This window comes from Anser anser, assembly GCF_964211835.1.
Source record: "Anser anser genome assembly, chromosome: Z".
Taxonomy (NCBI): Eukaryota; Metazoa; Chordata; class Aves; order Anseriformes; family Anatidae; genus Anser; species Anser anser.
In genome coordinates, this window is record NC_139723.1 from 47,496,106 (window position 1) to 47,516,993 (window position 20,888).

The window sequence follows — 20,888 nt, forward strand, 5'->3', positions numbered from 1 at the left end:
AACATGTACTCATAATTTCCCCATGTTACTTTTTATTTTATTTTATGACAGTTTGTCTAATTTCTGTAAAATCAGCACTTTCCTTATTTCTGAATTTTCACCCAGTTATGATTTGGCTGCACATTATCTATTGTTGTGGGTTCCTTTTTCTATAGTAGCATGGCTCTGTTAGCTGGGATCAGCTGAATGTTGTTTGAGACGTCAGCTGTTTTTCACCAAATTTGTTCTGCTGGAAACAGAATGTCCCACTCTGTCCCCTTGGGTAGTCAGTCCTGTGCACCACCTTCATAAATGTACCCTGTATGTGGTTGCTGAGAAAATGCCAAAGTATGGGATCTGAACACAGGATCCTGTCCTGTGATTTTCTGTCACTCCTCAGGGAGTTCTGTTCTATTATCTCAGCTGTGAAGAAAATGTGTAGGCTGATATTTTCCGGTAATGGACTAGGTGCTCCATTCCCAAAGAAAATTGTTATGTGTGTATTTCCAAGATTGTATTTAACTTGTATATTTAGTGCACATGAACATTTAACAGTGTAAGATCTGATTATTACCTGGTTGTGGCTTTACTGTAAGCTTGGATGTCACATAATCATATGAACTGGATGCTACTTTATTGTACGCTTTATATACACTTTTACAGTGTCTATTTCAAACTCATTCCACTGAATTTTGCAGACATGTTTCCAAATCTGTCTTGTTTCTTATGTCCCTAAGAGTTCGTGGTTTGGTCATGTAGCCCATTATTGTTCTGCCCCAGAGGGTAAATGTGGGGTCCTAATTACAGGCTGGTCTGGCAGGTCTATTTACATTCTGCAACTCACCATCCTTTTTTTTTTTTCCTTTTTTTTTTTTCTATGTTTAAATAGAAGTTGGAGTTGGACTCAGTGATCCTTGTGGGTCCCTTCCAACTCAGGATATTCTATGATATTCTAAATCTGGTTTATACATAAATATTTTATTCAGGTTTCAATGTCTCATATCTGTCACAGACAGATGTTGAATGTGAAGTTCCTTAAGCCTTTAAGACTGAAAATTAAATGTCTTGTAAGAATTTCCCGAGTTTCCTCTTCATACCTAACTTACGCCTTTCAACAATTTAATTCTTTCTAGGTTAAGAACAGCTAGTACCTTTCCTTAGTATTGTTTGATAAACATACAGTTTCACTCTAGTTCACTTATGTACAATTACACACTATGATTAAAATATCCAGAAAGAGGAAAAAACAACTTACTTCTCATATTTGCTCCATTGATCTTTACTATAGGGCAAAATTCCTGCTGGATTACTTCAGATTTTTTGCATTGGTCTTCCTTTTCCTAAGCCCAGTCTTACCATGTAGTGTTCACAAGTGATGGTATTTTGTGGCAGAGACAAGTATTAAAAAAGAAAAGAAAAAAAAAGTATTTACCTCTTGATAATGAGTTACAAGTAGGAAGCTTGTGAGAGAAAGGATTTTATTTCTCGCTCTCAGTGCTCTAGTAAGACCTCAGGATTAGCTCTGTTCATGTAAAGTATTTTCAGGCCCCAGAAGACTGAAAACTTGGAAGAATACCATGCTTTTTTCCTCTCTAGAAGTCCAGAAGGACCTTATGCTTCTGGTTACCTCCTGAAACAGTGAAACAAATTTACAAAAGAAAGATGCCTGTGAAAATATAAAAACAAACACACAAGACTGCTTTCCAGTTAAAAAAAAATAAATCGGGGTTTGCACTATAATGTAAAAAAAGTTTATTAGTGAAAGTTAATTATATGTCAGAAAGTAATACTCTGATTTATGTTTTTTTATCCCAACTTGCTGGAACATGCCTAAAAGCCATCTCTGTAACTTTGCAAGGAAGTAGGATTGTTGCCATCCTGAAGAAAAACAATGTACCTTCCAACATATGAAGATCTGAACTACATTCTCAGAAAGACTCCATTGTCCTGTTCAAAAGCTTCCGTGCTGAAATATTTTCATTTAATACATATATTTGACATCCTGTTTACTCTTAAATTTGTTTGATTGGTGATTTGGCAGCTCTTTGTTCTGTACTATAGTGTTCACCACAAGGGTTTAAGCTGACACCGGATATTAATGGACTTTGTTTTAATTTACCAAGAAATTGTCCAGTAGTCAGAGACAGCACATTGTTCTCCATGTTGTCTAAATTAAGGAAAATGAAGATCATAAGCAAGTGTGATAAAAAAATTGACTGTAAGTCAAAAACCCCTATTCAGGTAGACACCAACAAGCTGTAATGATACAAGTTGATACAGCAGAGCAAATCATACAAGCAAATCACTGTTCTTTGACTATTGTGAAGTGAAAAAGCTGCTGTGTGAGGAGACCTGTAGCCTTTAATTTTAAACCACCAAGCCAGAAGATGAATGACAAACAAAAGTTGTGGTAGTCAGAAAAAAATCCACTTCTTAAGTGAATATGAAGAAGCTTATATAATAATGCAGCTTGAATCCGTGCCTTGGCAAGAATGTCTTTGTAATATAAACTAAGCAGAACAATTACCTGATATGCAGATTTTCTGATATCTGTAGTTTCTGAACAAAATAAAGAGGGCATATATTTCTTCAGTGAAGTGCTCTGAGGTTTACTGATGAAAAGTTCTGCATAGATGTATACATATTAGAGTGGGTCCAAAGGAGGGCCACAAAGATGATCAGATGTCCAGAGCACCTCTCATATGAAAAAAGGCTGAGAGAGCTGGAAATGATCAGCCTGAAAAAAGAGAAGGCTCAGGGGAGACCTCACTGCAGCTTTTCAGTACTTAGAGGGGGCGTATAAAAAAAAAAAGAGAACAACTTTTTAGTTGGGCAGACAATGACAGGACAAGGGAGAACGGTTTTAAACTAAAAGAGGGGAGATTTAGATTAGATATTATGAGGAGATTCTTCAGAGGGTGGTGAGGCACTGGAACAGGTTACCCAGGGAAGCTATGGATGCCCCATCCCTGGAGGCATTCAAGGCCAGGCTGGATGGGGCTTTGAGCAACCTGATCTAAGGGATGGCATCCCTGCCCATGGCAGGGGAATTGGAACTGGATGATCTTTAAGGTCCCTTCCAACCCAAACCATTCTATGATATGATTCTATGATATTGCAATGCATCGATTGTTAACATGACTGTCCAAACCTATCACAACCTTTACTACTTGCAGCCACCTTCTTAAGGTATGTTGGAGGCAGCTTATGCCCTGAGCCCAAACCATGTAAAAGTTCACTTAGAGCTGAGAGTGAAGTCCAGTTCCAATAGTGTTGTTTCTTTGGCATTATGCTGCAAATTTCTGTACAGAAGAGTTTAAGTATTGACAGCAGATTCTGGGAAACTGGCTTGGTGTTCTTACATGAATAAGGAGTTAACCATATGTCTTTCATCTTGTTTCTCTTCTCTCCTAGAAATGCTTGGAAACAGCTAGTTCAAAACAAAGCCAAAACCAACCAACCAACCAAATAAACAAATGAATAAACAAGTAGAACAACAACAACAAAAAAATATCACCTCAGTCCTCTCACAGCAAAATATTGTATTGCACATTCAACTTGTGAAGAAGAGTGAAATGAAGTGATACGTGTTAACCATATTGATTAATGCTGAACCTACTAAATTCTGGTGAGGAAGCAAGATCACATTAGAGAACCTTTTAACTTTTTGTATCACACACAATTCTTCAGAAATTGATTCAGAACTAAAAATTGACTGAATGACTGTATGTATAATAATGTCAACTGGTGTACAGGAACCAATAACATCAACATTAGAATTTCTGAAAATAAATCATTTAGATTTTTTACTAATGTAGAATATAATCCATATTCCTGGCAAACATATAAATGCAGAATTTGTCCATATAGGTAGAACACATGGGGTTTCATTACACTGTGAAGAAATAAGATACAGAGTGAGAATCTCCTGTAGTTTATTTTTCATTTAAATAATTATTATTCAATTTATTTCCAAAACATTACTGAGGATTTAAACTGAAGTATCTGAGATCAGGACTTGGCTTAAAGTCTAAGTAACCCATTAGATCAAGTTGCTAGTGATATTCATTGGGCAGAATTTTGTATTTAAACATTTAATAGGTTTTAATGTTTACTGAGAAATGGTTGTAAATCCTTCAAGATTCTTCTGGAGTTCTCAGGTGAGTGAGGCTGCTGTGAATACGCTGACATAAATTTTATGAATTTATCAAAAACTATCAGACAGTGATGTTGTCTGATACAAACATAGTTAGCAGAAGTACTTGCCAAGAACATGAAGAATAAGCTTTAATTAATCATCTAATTTAGGAATATTCTAAGGACTGAAATGGAAGTGCGTTCAACTCTATAATGACATTCTCTTCTCTTCCTTTAAATACAGTGTTGACGTTCATTCAAAAACTAGCCGACTGGTGTAAACAAACTGATACCAAGTTGGCAGCATTTTTGAGTGCTCAGGTAAACAACTGGCTTTTGTTACCCCTTCCTCTATTAATTCACTGATCCATGCCCTTGGCACAAGTCTATAAGAAAGCTAAAACAAAAGCAGATAGAACGGTTGATTAAATTCCTTCAAAGAAAGGTCAGAATGACAGAATGTTATACAGTTTTGAAAGAGCTACTGATCTTCCTTGGACTTCTCAGTTCAGACTTACTCATTTTCCATCTGGCTGTACTGATAGTGAACAGGATATGCCAAATAAAATAAATTCATTTACCCTGAACAAAATTGTACTACAGATAATTCTCACTGAGTTGGGTAAGGCCAAAAATGGTGAATTTTAATCTGTGAATCTGAACCTTACATATGCAAAAATCTCAGCCCAATGTGGTAATTAATAAGGCTTTGGGTTTATGTATTACTGAAATGAAACTTGATACAGCGATAAAGACCAGCCCATGAAGTCACATTCGTGCCTTCTCTACAAGCATTTTCCTCAGCCTGTTTGATTGTTTGATTGATTGATTCATGACTGACTTTCTAAATTTGACCATTTGGAGGATTACGAGTTGGATACTGAGTAGCAAAGTGGGGACTGAACAGCCAGGGGCAGGGCACAGTGGTGAACCAACATGCTAGCAAAAGCATGGTTGCATTTGGTATGTATTATTTCACGGTCTCTCCTCAAAGATTTTTCCAGAATATATTGAGATCTGAGTGATTTGGTGCAAAGTTTCTCCAAAGGCAACAGGTTTGGAAACATAAATGCTAGTTAACAGGTCTACGATAGGCAGTAAAAATGTATTAAATATATAGCATGAAAATGAGAATGTACTTCAAAACAGGCCTTCACATACATTCTCTTCCATGGCCTGATATCCCACTACAAGAAGAGAAGGATATCAGTTTTGTCTTTCTTCTGCTTCTTTTCTTTCTTTTCTTTCTTTCTTTTATTTTTCTTTTCTCTTTCTTTCTTTCTTTCTTTCTTTCTTTCTCTTTCTTTCTTTCTTTCTTTCTTTCTCTCTTTCTCTCTTTCTTTCTTTCTCTCTTTCTCTCTTTCTTTCTTTCTTTCTTTCTTTCTTTCTTTCTTTCTTTCTTTCTTTCTTTCTCTTTCTTTCTTTCTTTCTTTCTTTTTCTTTCTTTCTGTTTCTTTCTTTCTTTCTCTCTCTCTCTCTTTCTCTCTCTCTTTCTCTCTCTTCCTCTCTCTCTTTCTTCCTCTCTCTCTCCCTCTCTCTCTCTCTCTTTATTTCTCTTTCTTTCTCTTTCTTTCCTTTCTTAACATGTCCACATGAACCTACTACTGAGTTAGAAGAGCTGTTTCAAGCTTCCACAGGTTTGGATACCCTTGAGGAAGTAAATGGAATATGACATTTCCTAAAACTGTAGTGGTTATTTATTTATTTATTTATTTATTTATTCATTTATTGAGGAGGATAAGATGCAAAAGAAAGCAATTTTTAATTATAACTCCCAAAGAGCAAAACAGTCATCATCTTCATTTCTGATGTATGCAGCTTAACTGGGAGAATTGAAAGAGAAGTGCACCATAGATAATTTAGAAACAAACATCATCAGCTGCAGTATCTAGACCACAAAAGTCTTTCTGTTCTTACAGTAACACACAATTACCCAGAAGCAGCTTGGAGAACAGGTCTGTCAGACCTCACATGTGGCTGTACTGGGTCTGGCTGTGATGCAGTTCACCTTCCCCACAGCAGCCCACACAGTGCTGTGCTCTCCACTTGTAGCTAGAACAGCACTGGTATTGCACCAACAACTTGTCTGTTGCTGAGCGGAGCTGACACAGCATCCAGATTCCCTCCAACCACCCCAAAGCCAGTAGGCTGGGGGTGGGCAAGAGGTGGGGAGGGGACATAATGAGGGCAGCTGACCTAAACCAGCCAAAGGGATATTTCATACCATGTAATGTCACAGTCAGCAACAAAAGGTGGGGAAGGGAAAAAGAGAAGGGGAGGCTCTTGTTATGAAGATGTCTGTCCTCCCGTATGTGCATTGAGGTCCTGCTTTCCAAGATGTGGCCGAACATTGTTTGCTGATGGGAAGTGGAGGATAATTGTTTTTCTTTTTCCTTTAATCGTATTATCTTTATCTCATCCTGTGAGCCTTTCTTGTTTCCAACCATATTTACTCTCCCCCTCTTCCTTTGAAGAGGGGGAATGAGATAGCAATGTGGTGGCATTTAGTTGGCCATTGGTGCAAAACCACTGCAATGGCACAAGAATTAACTGCCAGCAGACAGTTTCCATTGTTCATCAGGGAACTCACTGAAAACCAGAAGGTCTTATTTGGTGTGGGATTCAGAGCAAGTGTCCATGCTGGATGGAGCGCTCTGAGACAAACTGATGGTGCAAAAGTAGATGGACTAAGGCCGATATTCTAGTTAGAAAAAAATATTTAATACAAACCTCTAAGTAAGGATATAACCTACAAGAGTCCATGCTTGAGCTAAAGGACATATTCTCCTCATTCACAGCCCTGTGTCTGGCAATCTTTGCCGTCACCAGATCCAACATTTTGGCATATGCCCAATTGTCACATTTGCAATATTAACACAATAGGTTGCACACTGCTGAGTCAAAGAAGAAGAGAAAAGTAAAAGAAGACACGATGAAATGCTTTTAACTTCAAAGAATTTGGAAGCACTTATATGAGGAGGTTAATCTAATTTAACTGTTCTATACTAAGCAATGCAGTAGAGCTACTTTCTTCTTTAATACCTTACTGGTAAGGGCAATGATTGTTTATCACACAATATGCATGTTAAATGCATGATAGGTTGTAAAAAAAAAAGAAAGAGAGAGAGAAACAGGAAACACATGGATAGAACAACAGCTATTTGTTAGTAGCCACTGAACCTAGGAGCAACCTTTTGTCCCTTCATATCTGTGTGTTCTTGCCTTTAGATACCACATGCCATAGTTGTGCATGGTTTGACACTGGGGTAGGAAATGATTCAGAAAGTACTAAGGACAAAAAATATATTCTTCATTTTGTTTGTTGCTCCTAAATATGGCTTCTAACAAGAATTTTGCCTGACTATGGGGGAACAGCTAACTCTGGAGGAAATGCACCTCAATTTTTCCCACAGTTGTTTGAATCCATGTACGTTTAATAGAATTTTTTTGTACTTTTTCTGGTTTAATAGAGCATTCATGTTTATGGAATTAGTATTAATGTTGTCTGTGCTGTATAATCGCTGTAGGGAAATAATTTTTAAGGACTTGCTTGAGGCAGGATCACAAGTTTTTCTTCCTCTTTTAACTTCAGGGCTTTATTCCACCCCAACTGCCCACAAACCAAAGAAATCAGAAACCGGTCTTGTGTTACTTCTGTTACTTTGTACATATCTTTCGTATTCACAGTTTCGGTTGACTCAGCAGATATTGTGGTGGTTTTGCCTAGCTGGGCCACTGAACTCCACCATAACCACTCTCTCGCTCCCCCTCCTCAAAGAAAAAAAGGGAGAAAATATGATGAAAAGGGCTCAATGGTTCAGATAAGGACAGGGAGATCACTCAATGATTATTGTCACGGGCAAAACAGACTTAACGTACAGAGGTTAATATAATTTATTGTCTATCACTAGCAGACTAGAAACTAAAAGCAAACTAAAAACACCTTCCCCCCAATCTACCCTCTTCTATGTCCTCCCCCCAGGAGTGCAAGGGAACAGGGGAATGGGTGCTGCAGTCAGTCCCTAACACTTCATCTCCGCCGCTCCTTCACGGTCCCTCTCTGCCCCTGCTCCCCGTGGGGTCCCTCCCACGGGATGCCGTCCTTCCCGAACTGAGCCTGCGGGGGCTGCCCACAGGCAGCAGCTCTTCAGGAACTGCTCCCACACGGCTCCGTACCACGGGGTCCATCCCCCAGGAACAAACTGCTCCAGCACGGGTCCCCCACGGGTGGGCGGCAGCTCCCCCCAGACCCCTGCTCCTGCGTGGGCTCCTCTCCACGGGCTGCAGCTCCGGCCCGGGGCCTGCTCCTGCGGGGGCTCTCCATGGGCCGCAGCCTCCTCCAGGCCACATCCACCTGCTCCACCGGGGGCTCCTCCACGGGCTGCAGCGTGGAGATCTGCTCCGTGTGGGACCCGTGGGCTGCAGGGGGACAGCCTGCTCCACCAGGGGCCTCTCCACAGGCCGCAGGGGAACTGCTGCTGCGTGCCTGGAGCACCTCCTGCCCTCCTGCACTGACCTTGGGGTTGCAGGGCTGTATCTCACTTCTCTCTCCCATCTGCTGTTGCACAGCATTTTTCTTCCCCTTTCTTCAATCTGCTCTCCCAGAGACACAACCAGCATTGCTCCCTGTCTCGGCTCTGGTCAGCCCTGAGTCCCTTTTGGAGCCGGATGGAGCTGGCTCTGATCCGACATGGGGCACCTGCTGGGCTCTGCTCACATACGCCACCCCTGCAGCCTCTCTGCTACCAAGCCCTTTCCACATAACCCCCAAACAGATCAGTAGAGCAGCACTAGGCCAGGTTTAAAGGGAAGTGACAGTGAGGCAACTTTTTCAGACTCATTCAGCAGGAGCTGTGTAACTCCTCTGCTCACAGCATGGACAGGTGTGGCAAAAGCTACTTGGAGGAATACTAGGATCATGTGTACAGCAATTGTAATGTAGCCCAACAGACAAGAGTGCAAATCATGGCTAACCTTTCCCTCACTGTTGTGCAAATATATCCTGTGCTAAGATAATGTGGTTGCAGACAGTATGCATTAAGAAGGGTCACTTTGCAGTAGCGAGCATGAACTATGACTAGTTATATTTCTTTAAAATGCAGCAGATAGCAGATTGGTAAATGAATGTGTGGTTTTCTTGTATAGATGATAGTGCTGTAACAAATGCAGACATCCCCTACATGAAATTGGGAGCATATTCATTATGGCAGGAATATTATGAATTCCACGTTCCTTTTGTAATTAGTAATTTTCAGCAGAATCTCTTTTTTTTTTTTTTCTCAGTCATTTCTTATTGTTATTTCTTAGTCTATTCTTATTCTTAACTATTCTTATTTGTTAGTGTGAACAAGGCTGTAATGGCGAGCACAGGGAAGGTAAGAGAATGATTTTAAACACTGATAATTAGCAAGCAGGAACAAATGTAGCCATTTCCTTTGTCTTCTTCTCCCTGCAATATCAGTCACTAGAAACACTATTTATTCTTCTGCTCTTTATGATGCTTTTGCATAGGAGAAAACTTTTTCTCTCTTGCAATGAAAATTAGTAAGGCCTCTTCAGCTTTCCATAAACAGAAGAGAAATGAGGCCAATGCAGGAAGTTACTAGACATAAAAAATGCAAATCTACCACTGGGGCAACATGTTTTTTTGTGGTTTGAGAGGGGATCTGTTCTTCACAGGACTTCTAAATAAAACCCATAAATGAGTCCGGTACTCACATTTTTTTACTTTTTGTTTTAATTCCTTTTGTCATCATGAAATTTACTTTTGTGGCATAGACAGACAGTTTTGACACACTGGCTTATTTTCCTTTTTACAGTGTTTAAACTTGTGGACTATCATAAACACCAAATATCATTTTATCTCCATATTCATCCCCAATTCAGCTTACTTCCTTCTAAGAACCTATTTCCTGCAAGAGATAGCCCTTTTCTGTAAGGTTTTAGCACCTCTGTCTTCCTTTTTTTCCCCCATGAAAAGTGGGAATTAAGAGTAAAAAGTAAAGAGTAAAATACTTTCCACATCAGAAAAGTGTATTAAAAAATATTTTGTTATTAATTAATTAATTTTTGCTGTGTAATTCATCAAAATCAGAAATTATCCAGATTCACCAAAATCTGAAATAATGGGGTTCCCCAGACCTCCATTTTAGGGCCTTTTCTCTACTGTCTTTGTAATTGATCTGGACACGGGAATCAAATGCACACTAAGTAACTTTTAGAGATGACGCTACATTAGAAGGAGCTGTTGACTCCCTCCAGGGTGGAGAGGCCTTGCAGAGAGATCTTGACAGACCAGAGGGCTGGGCAATCGTCAACCATACAAAGTTTAACAAGATCAAGTGCTGGATTCTGCACCTGGGATGGGGTAACGCTGGCTCTACGTACAGACTTGGGGGATGAGAGGCTAGAGAGCAGCCCTGCAGAGAGGGATCAGGAGATTTTGATCATCAGCAAGCTGAACATGGGCCAGCAGTGTGCTCTGGCAGCCAAAAGGGCCAGCCGTACCCCGGGGTGCGTCAGGCACAGCACTGCCAGCTCTTTGAGGGAAGGGATGGTCCTGCTCTTCTCTGCGCTGGTGTGGCCTCACTTTGAGTGCTGTGTGCAGTTTTGGGCACCATGGTACAAGAAGGACATAAAACTATTAGGAGGGCTATAAGGATGGTGAAGAGTCTAGAGGGCAGGATGTATGAGGAGCAGCTGAGGTCCCTTGGTTTGCTCAGCCCAGAGCAGAGCAGGCTGAGGGGAGGCCTCATGGCGGCCTGCAGCTCCCTCACGAGGGGAGCGGAGGGGCAGGCGCTGAGCTCTGCTCTCTGGGGACAGCAACAGGACCCGAGGGAACGGCATGGAGCTGGGACAGGGGAGGGTCAGGCTGGGTGTTAGGGAAAGGGTCTGCACCCAGAGGGTGGTCGGGCACTGGGACAGGCTCCCCAGGGCAGTGTTCACGGCACCGAGCCTGCTGGAGTTCAAGAAGCCTTTGGGTAATGCTCTCAGACATGGGGTCTGATTTTTGGGTGGTCCTGTGTGGAACCAGGAGTTGGACTTGATGATCCCTGTGGGTCCCTTCGAATTTGGGATATCCTGTGATTTAAGTTATTTATTTATTTACATTCAATGAGTTGGAAAACCAATACCCATCTAGCTGTATTTGTTTATGATTTTCTTAACCTCTCACAGCTAACTACTTCATGTAACACATTCTTGCATGCCATTTTCCCAGGACTACTGATCAGAACAATCTTGACACTAACTTCCAAGTTGCCTAGCATCTATTCGTCCACAGGGTATTGCACAACTCCTGATGACACAGAAAACTACTCCCAAACAACTTCTCTGACATCTCAACAGTCTTGTTTTTCTACATCTCATTGTGGGATTCCTGATAGCAATCTGTTTTGTTTTCCAAGAAATTCAAGGTATTTTGGAACACAGACTCTCAAACAGATGAGAATTTTACTTACTCATCTTTAGGAATGGAAGCTGCCTGAGATACCTTGCTCTGTATGACTTTTCTTTTGTTACCAAAGCCTCCGTGGGTAGGATTCTCCCTCAAGATTGCACCAAACCACTAATCAGGCTGAATTATATCTTTAGTTTCGTAGCAGGTTAGAAATCTACATCAAACTTTTGAATTGCTCTTATACTGTGTGATAGACTGGTTCAAACACGTTGATTTGGGTCAGCATGATTCAGCCTTATCAGGACTAGCTAGATCACAGCTGCTTAAACTGAGACACCTGTTATAGGGATGGCTATAAAATGCATTTAGTCTATGAAGAAAGCTTGTGTTCTTCAGCAGCTTTAAAACATACATAATTTTAAGTGCTAACCATGAAGTATGTCTACACGGCATGATACAATGCTGTGCAGAGACCAGTGAGAGCAGTTAAGGTAGCTGAAAGCAGTGCTGTGCGTTTTTCATGAAGACAGTTGAGGGTTCAGTATGGAGAAAGGGCACTAAGAAGGAAAAAGCTGAGGGCAACTTTTGAACACACATGAACTTTCAAACCAAATACAAACTTTCAAAAAGCATCAGGCTCTATGCATTTATGTCATATTTCTGCAACATCTGAATTGCACCAGTAAGTAATCAGACAAGCTTTGTATGTCACATGTTATTTTGTAACATGCAAATGGTAGTTGCTAGAATTTTCCGCAATTACCAGAAAGTGTTCAGTAGATTATATCAGCTGTTTTATGGTGCTAACATTGATAGTACTTGTTACTATCCTATTACATCACTTTCCTGTCATGTAATGCAGTCTTGCTAGCCATCACACAAATGTATGTTATTTTATAAAAGAACATGGTCCTTTCAAATAGAACAAAAAAAAGACTGTTAAAAAATAAACAAACAAAAACATCCTGTGTTTTGCTGTTCCAGACTAAAACACAGAATAATAATTTTGAAGCAGCTGCGCTTATTAGACATTCTTGCAAGAGGGTTTTGTATATTACTTTGTACTCTGATTTCATCACCTGGTTTCAGCCCACTAAAAGCAAGGCGTGCCAGAGTGTCCTTGGATTGAACTCCTGAATCAATGAGAGTTTTGTCATGCTGGGAATGGAAACTTCCAAGGAGCTGGTTAAAGTGCTACTAGTTTTACTACATGGCACTCTTTTCCCCGAGTTACCTCCTGAATATTTCATCAGAGCCCAGTGTGACCAGAATTTCCAGCTTGGCCAGGACAGCCCTAGAATATCCCAGCATCCAGCAGATACTTTATTGCTATTTTCCCCAGCTTCACATGGAGGAAACAGGATATTTCACTGTAAGCCATGCCTAGGAATGTACCCTTTTGCAGCATGGTAACAGGAGACAGAGGCCCTGTATCACAACATGGGGTTGTGTTGTGATACAAGTCATATGATTTATTATGAAATGATGAACAGAATATGTTCAGCATTGCACTAAATGTTGGTTAGTATGATGAGTCCACAAAGCTTATATTTAATCAGGTAACCTGGCACGGGGCCTACACAGATGACTTGACACGTGCTCTGTTCTCTTTATTCTGTTTTCTTGGTTGCATATGTATACTAGAAAAATATTTAAGAACTTCTTACAAACAACAATAGCAGTCAATAATCCAGCATAAGCAAACAAGAGAAGTTCCTTTTTAGCTGCGTGAAATAGCACCTGAGTTTTCAAGTTACAGGCAGGTATGTGGTCTTCTGACAATGCTAACAGACATGCTCATCACTGAAATTCAGATACACTTTTTGAAAAAAAAAGTCTAACTCTACTAAATTTCAGTTCAGGTAACTAAATTCTACTTATGCAAGATCCCCATCTCCAGTATGAGCCAAGTGCAATCAACCACAAAATAAACATGTCTAGCATCAAGGACAGATTAAATTTTAGCTGAATCACAGCAACATATCACAATGAGAGAAAAAGCAATTAGCAGTAAAACTATTGGACAGAATAGATTTGACAAATAGGAGTCATCACTTAAGACTTCTGAGAAATTTTTAATCACGTAGCTCCTAAAACAGTCCTGCGTTGCCTTGCTGTTCTATTTCTCGAGGTCTGCTGCTGCTGAGAGAAGGTGGCAAAGCTCGTGCCCAAACCTACAGGCGCTGAAAAGGAAGACACTGTGTGCCATCTTGTGGATATCACAGGAACATTCAATTTTGTTCTGAGGAGATATTCAGAAAAGTCAGGAAAAAAAAATCATTGAGAAGGGGAAGGGGAAAGGGAAGGGGAAGGGGAAAGAAAACCATGTATATATTTCCTTAAATACAAATTTTAGGCTGATGCTTAATTCGTTACTGTCAAGAGGGAATGTATTCTGGACATTCTGTTTCGTTTTGCTTTGCTTTTTGCCCTTCAATCGCCCACAATTCCTGCCAAGATCCTAGTTAATATCCAAGACGCTCCCATTAACGACCGTCAGGGAGAACGCCTTTATGTTTCGTAACTACGTACGCGGCAGGAGCACATTTCCTGCGTTTCTCCTTGTTACGCGTACGGCCACCGCTGCGTAACTGCTCATTAGCAGTTACACCGCTCACGAGTCTGTAGGGCAGCTAAAGCCCCTCAACCCGGTGAGTTTACACCTCAGCACAGGGCGGGCGGCGTGGCGCTGGGGCAAGGCAACGCCGCCGGTGCCTGGCCTGTTCCCCCCCCCCCCCCCCACAGCAGGGTAACGGCAGCCCGCCACCACGGCCGTTACGCAACGCAACGGCCGCCCCCTGCCCGGCCGGGCGGGGCGGGGCCAGCACTTGGCCGAGCCCATTGGCGGAGGGGAGGCAGGCGCTCTCCGCCGCGTCCCGCGGGCTGCGCGCCGAGGCGCTCGCCCCTCATTCCCCCCCCCTCCCCGCCACCCGCTTGGCGTCGCCCTCGGCGAGGCAAAAGCGGGGAGCGGCGGCGCGGAGGGGGAGCGGCGGGTGCGGCCATGAGGCAGCTGCCGTACTTCTGCCGCGGCGAGGTGGTGAAGGGCTTCGGCCGGGGCTCCCGCCAGCTGGGCGTCCCCACCGGTGAGCCGGCTCGGGCCGTTCAACCGCCGCCGCCGGGCGGCGGGAGGAGGTGGGGGGCCGGGGCGGGTGGGCGCCGCCTGGGACGCGCCCCGTCCCCTCGCCCCTCGGTTCCTAAGCGCACGAAGCGGCGTAATTGCGATTTTTCACCTCAGATTGTCGCTGGGGGCACCGCGCCTGGTAACCGGGAAGCTTTTTGGGGCAGGTCTCGGGGTGCCGAGCTTGCGGCCACGCCTGTTAATTACCGAAGGCTTTTGTCCTCCTGGTATTTAAATACCCGCTCGGTGCCGCTGCCTGTGGGCTTCGGTGGGGATCCAGCAGCCGTAAATTCTTCCAGAGCAGCTTGGCGTCTGGCACGGCGAGATCTGCCCGTCCCGAAAGTAACTGAGGAATAAATAGTTGCTTGGGAAGGTGCCTAGGCTCGCTGTGGAGGAAGTGTGACTTAACCGTGTAGTTTTCAAAGAAAATGCCAGAAATCCACAGATATAAACGCCCTTAGAAGCAACGTGTATAAAGGTGACAGGTGATAAGGATCGTACTTTCACACATTTTTACATACTTACTAAGTAATTTTTCTACTACCTGCTAGGTAGTTTTGAGGTTATTTTATATTGCGGAAGAAGCTTGGTTGTTTTTTTTTTTTTTTTCTCTTTGACCTTATTAAAGCTGTAGTGGTCATCCTAATCATGAAACGTGTACCAACTGAACGTTCGGCATATGTTTCTTAATGTTTGCTGCAGAGTGGCATGTATGTAAAATAGCACGTGCGAGAGATCTGATAACTCTGGTATTACCACAGGGGCTGAATTTTACAATGCTGTTTTATATTTCATATCTTGCTAAGCGGCACGTTACATCACAGTCGTCATCGCGCTCATAAGCGTTCAATTTGTAGGCAGAAATTATAAGTCTTGGAAGGTTCTGTGATGCCCTGGAGTTCCACAAGGTCACTTAACGCTTTACCCTTTCTAAAATTTTTGCAGCAAACTTTTCTGAGCAAGTAGTTGAAAGCTTTCCGTCTGATATCTCTACTGGTATATACTATGGATGGGCCTGTGTTGGAAATGGAGATGTGCATAAAATGGTTTTGAGCATAGGATGGAATCCTTTCTATAAGAATACTAAGAAATCAGTGGTAAGAGCTTTGCTTTGTGCGGTACTTTGCCTAGAAATTCCATTTGCTGTTAGAAATGTATTTGGTATCAGTCTTATATGTTCGTATTTTGAAGAGAAAATAGTCCCTGTAGCCAGACGGGATGTAGGCATAGATGAATAAAGCTTGTTCTCTTTGTCCTATTCCATCATTGCTTAAGTACTTCAGAGATCAATATTTATCTGTTTCTGAAACAGTGGTTGCTTATGGTGCTGATAGCTAAATAAGCATAAGCATAATAGGTGCTTTGAATTGACTAGGTATTGAGATCCCTAGCGTGAGCTAGGATGATCTAATCTTGTCTATCTACATTAAAACTAAGAGATGTGGGGGCACCTTAATATATAATTATTTTCTGTACTTTTCTTAAATGATGGAATCCATAGATGTGGTGCTGTGGCTTGATATACAGAATTAGTATTCAAAAATGTATAATAACAGGATGGGGGAATTAAATTCTGAGCTGTGACAGCAGCGTTTTTCTTGTTGTCAGGTGCTGGTGTTTCTCCTGAGCCTTGCAGAGAGCTCTGTTTTAATTGTTGAAAACACTTTTGTTTGGGCATGAATCTTTTCCTTCGAAGATTCTAAGTTTATGACTATTCTGATGCCTTTGACTTTTATAAACATACACTCCAAATTTTTTGCAGCTACCTTTTCTGAGCAAGACACAGGATGGGGAATCCTTTCTCAGCTTTCACTCCTGGAATTCTGTCATTCATTTTCCAGATTTTATCATTCAGAGCTACTTGTAAAACCAGTCCTTAAGCCAGCTATTTCAGCATGTCTTCATAGTTGTTTCATCATGAAGTTAATGAAAGATTAAGGTTTCTTTGTTGTTTGCTGCTTTATAAATATTACTTCTGGGAAGCAGTGAAACATTTCTCTTGATCATTTCTCCTTTTTTTTTTCTTCTTTTTAATTTGGCTATCAGAATACTCTGTGGTGAAAAATATTTCTTAAACTCTGTGCAAAGTACAGTCCTCCCTCCTTGCAGAAGCCCTAGCCTCCTAATCTTGCACTGTACATACTAAACGTCTTCGTTTCATTGGTATGTGTTGTGGTGAATTTGTGTTAAAGGTATTAGCTGAACATACTTACTGTGGGGGGGAAAAAGTCCCAAGTTCATCATAAATGCCAACTAATTTCTCTTCCTTTAGGAAACACACATTATCCACACCTTCAAAGAAGACTTCTATGGAGAAATCCTCAGCATAGCCATCATTGGGTATATTCGACCAGAAAAAAACTTTGATTCCTTAGGTCAGTATCACGGAATTGTCTTATTCATGCAACTAATATGTCTTCACTTTCTTTTTCTTCATAATGAGTTGTTTTACCTCTTAGCCTTTGAAATTTCAGTACAATGTTTCCATAAGCTAAATGTACTAATGTGTAAGTTAGTTCAGTAATAATAATAAAAAAAGCTCCCACATCTTGTTTCAGTCTAAATTTCAGTTGTCCGAGGAGTAATTCTAAAATCATGATATTGTTGTAAAAGCATTGGTCTAGTCTGTTCATTTCTTTTGAAAATGCAGTTCTGTTAGGATTCAAACAGTTTATGAAATTGTTTTGATCTTTTTCTAAAATTAATTTTGGAACAAGGTAGTGACTACAGTGGAGGAAAACGCAACTCTGACATGTTTGAAAAAATAATTTTGCCTCTCCAACCTTGTTGTAATAATTATATTCTACCTCTGTGATTTTTCTGTCATTCTATGGAACAAGATATTTACGTTTGTTATTGTGTATTTAGAATTCTGATCAGCTTTTAAATACCCCTATTCTTCTATTTTTAGAGGCACTCATTTCAGCAATTCAGGAAGACATTGAAGAAGCAAAAAGACAGCTAGATTTACCGGAACACCGGAAACTGAAAGAAGACAACTTCTTTCATCCGCCAGGAGGCAAAATAGTAAACAACCACTGAGCAAACAGATGAGCTTTTTTCATGCTTTTTTTTCTCCTGTTCCTATTGTGGATCTCTTATATTTGCACTGCTTTTGTAGGTACTTTGTCATGTCTGTCTAGGCAACGAGATTGGAACCAACCATATAAGGGGATTTAAGTTTGCTCAAGTGAATTGGTCAAACCCAGCCATTCAAAAGGAGTAGAAAGTGGTTTTAGGTCCTTTTGGATAAATTGTGCATCCAAAAATTTGCAAGTGTTTAGAGTCAGTAGCGCACATAGAACATGACTAAAGTGAATTGTGACCTCTTCAGCCTGAAGGGGTGTAGAGTTCACTTAAGTGAAGAGCGTCAGTTTTTAACATACAGATGTTATTCCAACCTCTTTTCCCAATTTTCTGTAACTTTCACATCTGGATTGTAGCTAGCAGCTTAGGAAGTTTTGTTATTGATTGAAAAATTTCCTGTGGTGCAGGAAGCCAATGATTAGATAACCATAACAAGAATAACTCTCTATGGTTCTTATTTTTGATGTGCTTTACAGCTGTTGTAGTTGAAACTGTCGTTTCAATTGAAATTATTTATTTTAACTTTATTTGAAATAGATGTAATCACTGCTGCTCATTGATTTACTGAAATCTGAGATATGTACAGGCAACTGTACAGAAATATATGGGAATGTATGACCTCTGTAGTTTCCTTCAGAGGTAATGTTTCACTGAAATTCAGGACATGAATGATAGGATGAACATTGATGTACTGTAAAGGTTGAGGTTCTAAGGATGTGGAAATGCTATAACAAGACTTCTGCTCTTTGGGCTCTAAGACAGAAGAGGCAACTTTGCATTTCTATCTGCTGCTGACACACCCTAGGTGAAGAGGATCTTGAGGTTATTCATGTATTGACAATAAAATGACTGACTTAAAGGTTAGTTTAAGGTACAGAAAAACGCCATCAGCCCTCCACACCCAGCGTACGTAAGATCCAAAGTTTTGGTTAACCAAGCAGATCAATATACAGATGACAGCCTTTGGGGATTCATGTAATAAAACATCAGCACTATAGTAGGTATAGGGTATTTATTGCAAGTAAGTGCACCCTTCGCTACTCTGAAACGTATGCACATATAAATAGAAGTGATATTGTCAAAATCAATAGTAATTTGGGATAATACTAAAAACGTATCGTGTGATTCTAAATCTGTTTTTTTTCTCTGATAGATTTTTCTATCCCCTGCTCAGCAAGGGGAGCTAGGTAAGCTGCTGTGACTGTCATCTTCATATTCTTCTGATATTGGCTTGTGATGTGGCTGAAATATTTTCTGAATTTGAAAATAGTTCTGTCAATATGTCTAACCTGTAGTTCTGCATCAGAACTGTCACATACAAATCGGGAATGCACAGAACTGTCCCATACAATTTGGGAATGCACAATTCCTGTAGTATAACTTTCTGAATTTACTCTTTCTCATAACCCATCTGGATCCTACATTTCAGTCTAGGGTTTAAGAGGGCTTTAAGAAGGTAGCTTTCTCAGTCTTCTTTGTGGCAGGTGCTGTGAGGATGCTAGTTCCACTTCATACTGTCTAACTTTGAGCCAGCACCTGGGGATATTGCTAGGGAAGAGGTCTTGAGTGAGTCAAGGTGTCCTGTTTGCTGTGAAGAGCTTGAACAGAAACGTGAGATGATTTAAATGAGTTGTTCGTCAGTGATGTTGATAGCAGAAACAGAAGGAATACAGAACTGGGGGCACTCATTTCTGCACGAGCACTTGTTAGCGTAGACATTTTGATCTGCATAGCCAAGGTGGTTATATACTTCTCTGCTGAGATGCTGACAGTTCTGTCCTACCTGTTACCTGGATATTTTACACATGCTTCTGCCTTCTTAAAAGAAGAATATTAGGAAGAAAATTCACTTATTGGCAGTTAGAAATACTTTCTTTAAAAGAAGAACAAAACAACCTAGTGGACTTTATAACTTGTTATGAACTGTATGTAAAAATTTGTAAAAGAATTGTCTTGCAGAAGTAAAAGTTGAATTTTTTTATTATTTTAAAATGGAGGGATGAAGGGAATTTTTTTTTTAGGCAAAGGCTGGAGGAATTCTTGAGACTGTAACATTTTGATATTGTTACCTTTTTATCTTTTTGGGAAGAACAAGTAGGGGTCACAGAAGTCTACTAAATGTGTTGCCAAATATATATTTAAAGAATAAATTGATGTTTGTCATGGTACTGTAGCTGAACTCTCATAGCTCCCCCATCTGTTCTTCCCGCTCCCTGTTTCCCCTGCACACCCGCATGGGTTTGCAGAGCTGAACTCTCTCTGTTTTTTCCCCAGTAATTTCATGTGTCTGTTGTGGAAACCATAGTGCCTTAAGCTGGTTGTCCAAGTAATACTTTTCTGTATCTGCTAATAAATGCTACTATCCAAAATTCAATTCACTGGTTGTAGAACCACCGTGCTATGGACAGAGAACAGTGGCAGAGGCAAAACTTGAAAAACTTTGTTTGCTCTTGACTCTTACGTGAAGTATGGCGTATGGATACAATGAACTAATGAACTGCTCTGTGTATGCTTGTCTTCAAATTAGAGAAAATGTTATTAGGTTCATTTGGCTGAGTGTACCTGTCCACATTATTTAAGATAAAACATTATATGTCGACTATTTAAGCTCAGTACATAATCCCTAGCACAGTACAGACTTTATGAAGGGTTATATTTTTGTATTATATACAAACTTGATGTTGTCAGTTGATGTCAGTTGATGTTGCTGCACTGTACCATTAATAAAGGAATTGTAATTGTCAAAGTTAAAATCCTTGTCATAGGTTTCCTGATTGATCATATCTGATGCAAATAAATCATCTTAGTGTATTCCTTAAAATATTATGAAGGAGATGCTTTAGATGTATGTCATTACTCTGCTTAAACTTCTTCCAGATTCAGCAAAGAGCTGTTCTTGCTTACAAGCTCAGTGCTGCAGTATTTGTGTTCAGTTACTTGCATTTCTTCTGTAAGGCACTACAAATAGCAAATGAAGCACAGAGGTGTTTCATCTCTCAATTTGGTTGAACTAGAGGGCCACTTAAATTGTTGGAGTTTGAACAGTACAAGTTTTTTCAGTTTCAAATACTTTCTCAAGTAAAACCTAAGTGTTTTTCATACTCTTACCCGCCTCCCTCTGAAGTCTGTTGCTGTTCTGAAATGAAGCTTGTCAGCAATATGAGAATG

At 40.7% G+C, this 20,888-nt stretch overlaps 1 protein-coding gene across 1 annotated transcript; it reads left to right on the forward strand.

The window, feature by feature from the left end:
- Positions 1–14,359: 14,359 nt before the first annotated feature.
- RFK (riboflavin kinase) lies at positions 14,360–20,473 on the forward strand. The gene is made up of 4 exons (XM_083816563.1): positions 14,360–14,598; positions 15,579–15,730; positions 16,906–17,008; positions 17,545–20,473. The coding sequence occupies exons 1-4, from the start codon at positions 14,517–14,519 to the stop codon at positions 17,673–17,675; spliced, it is 468 nt and encodes a 155-aa protein (XP_083672689.1). The 5' UTR covers positions 14,360–14,516; the 3' UTR covers positions 17,676–20,473.
- The last annotated feature ends 415 nt before the right edge of the window (positions 20,474–20,888 follow it).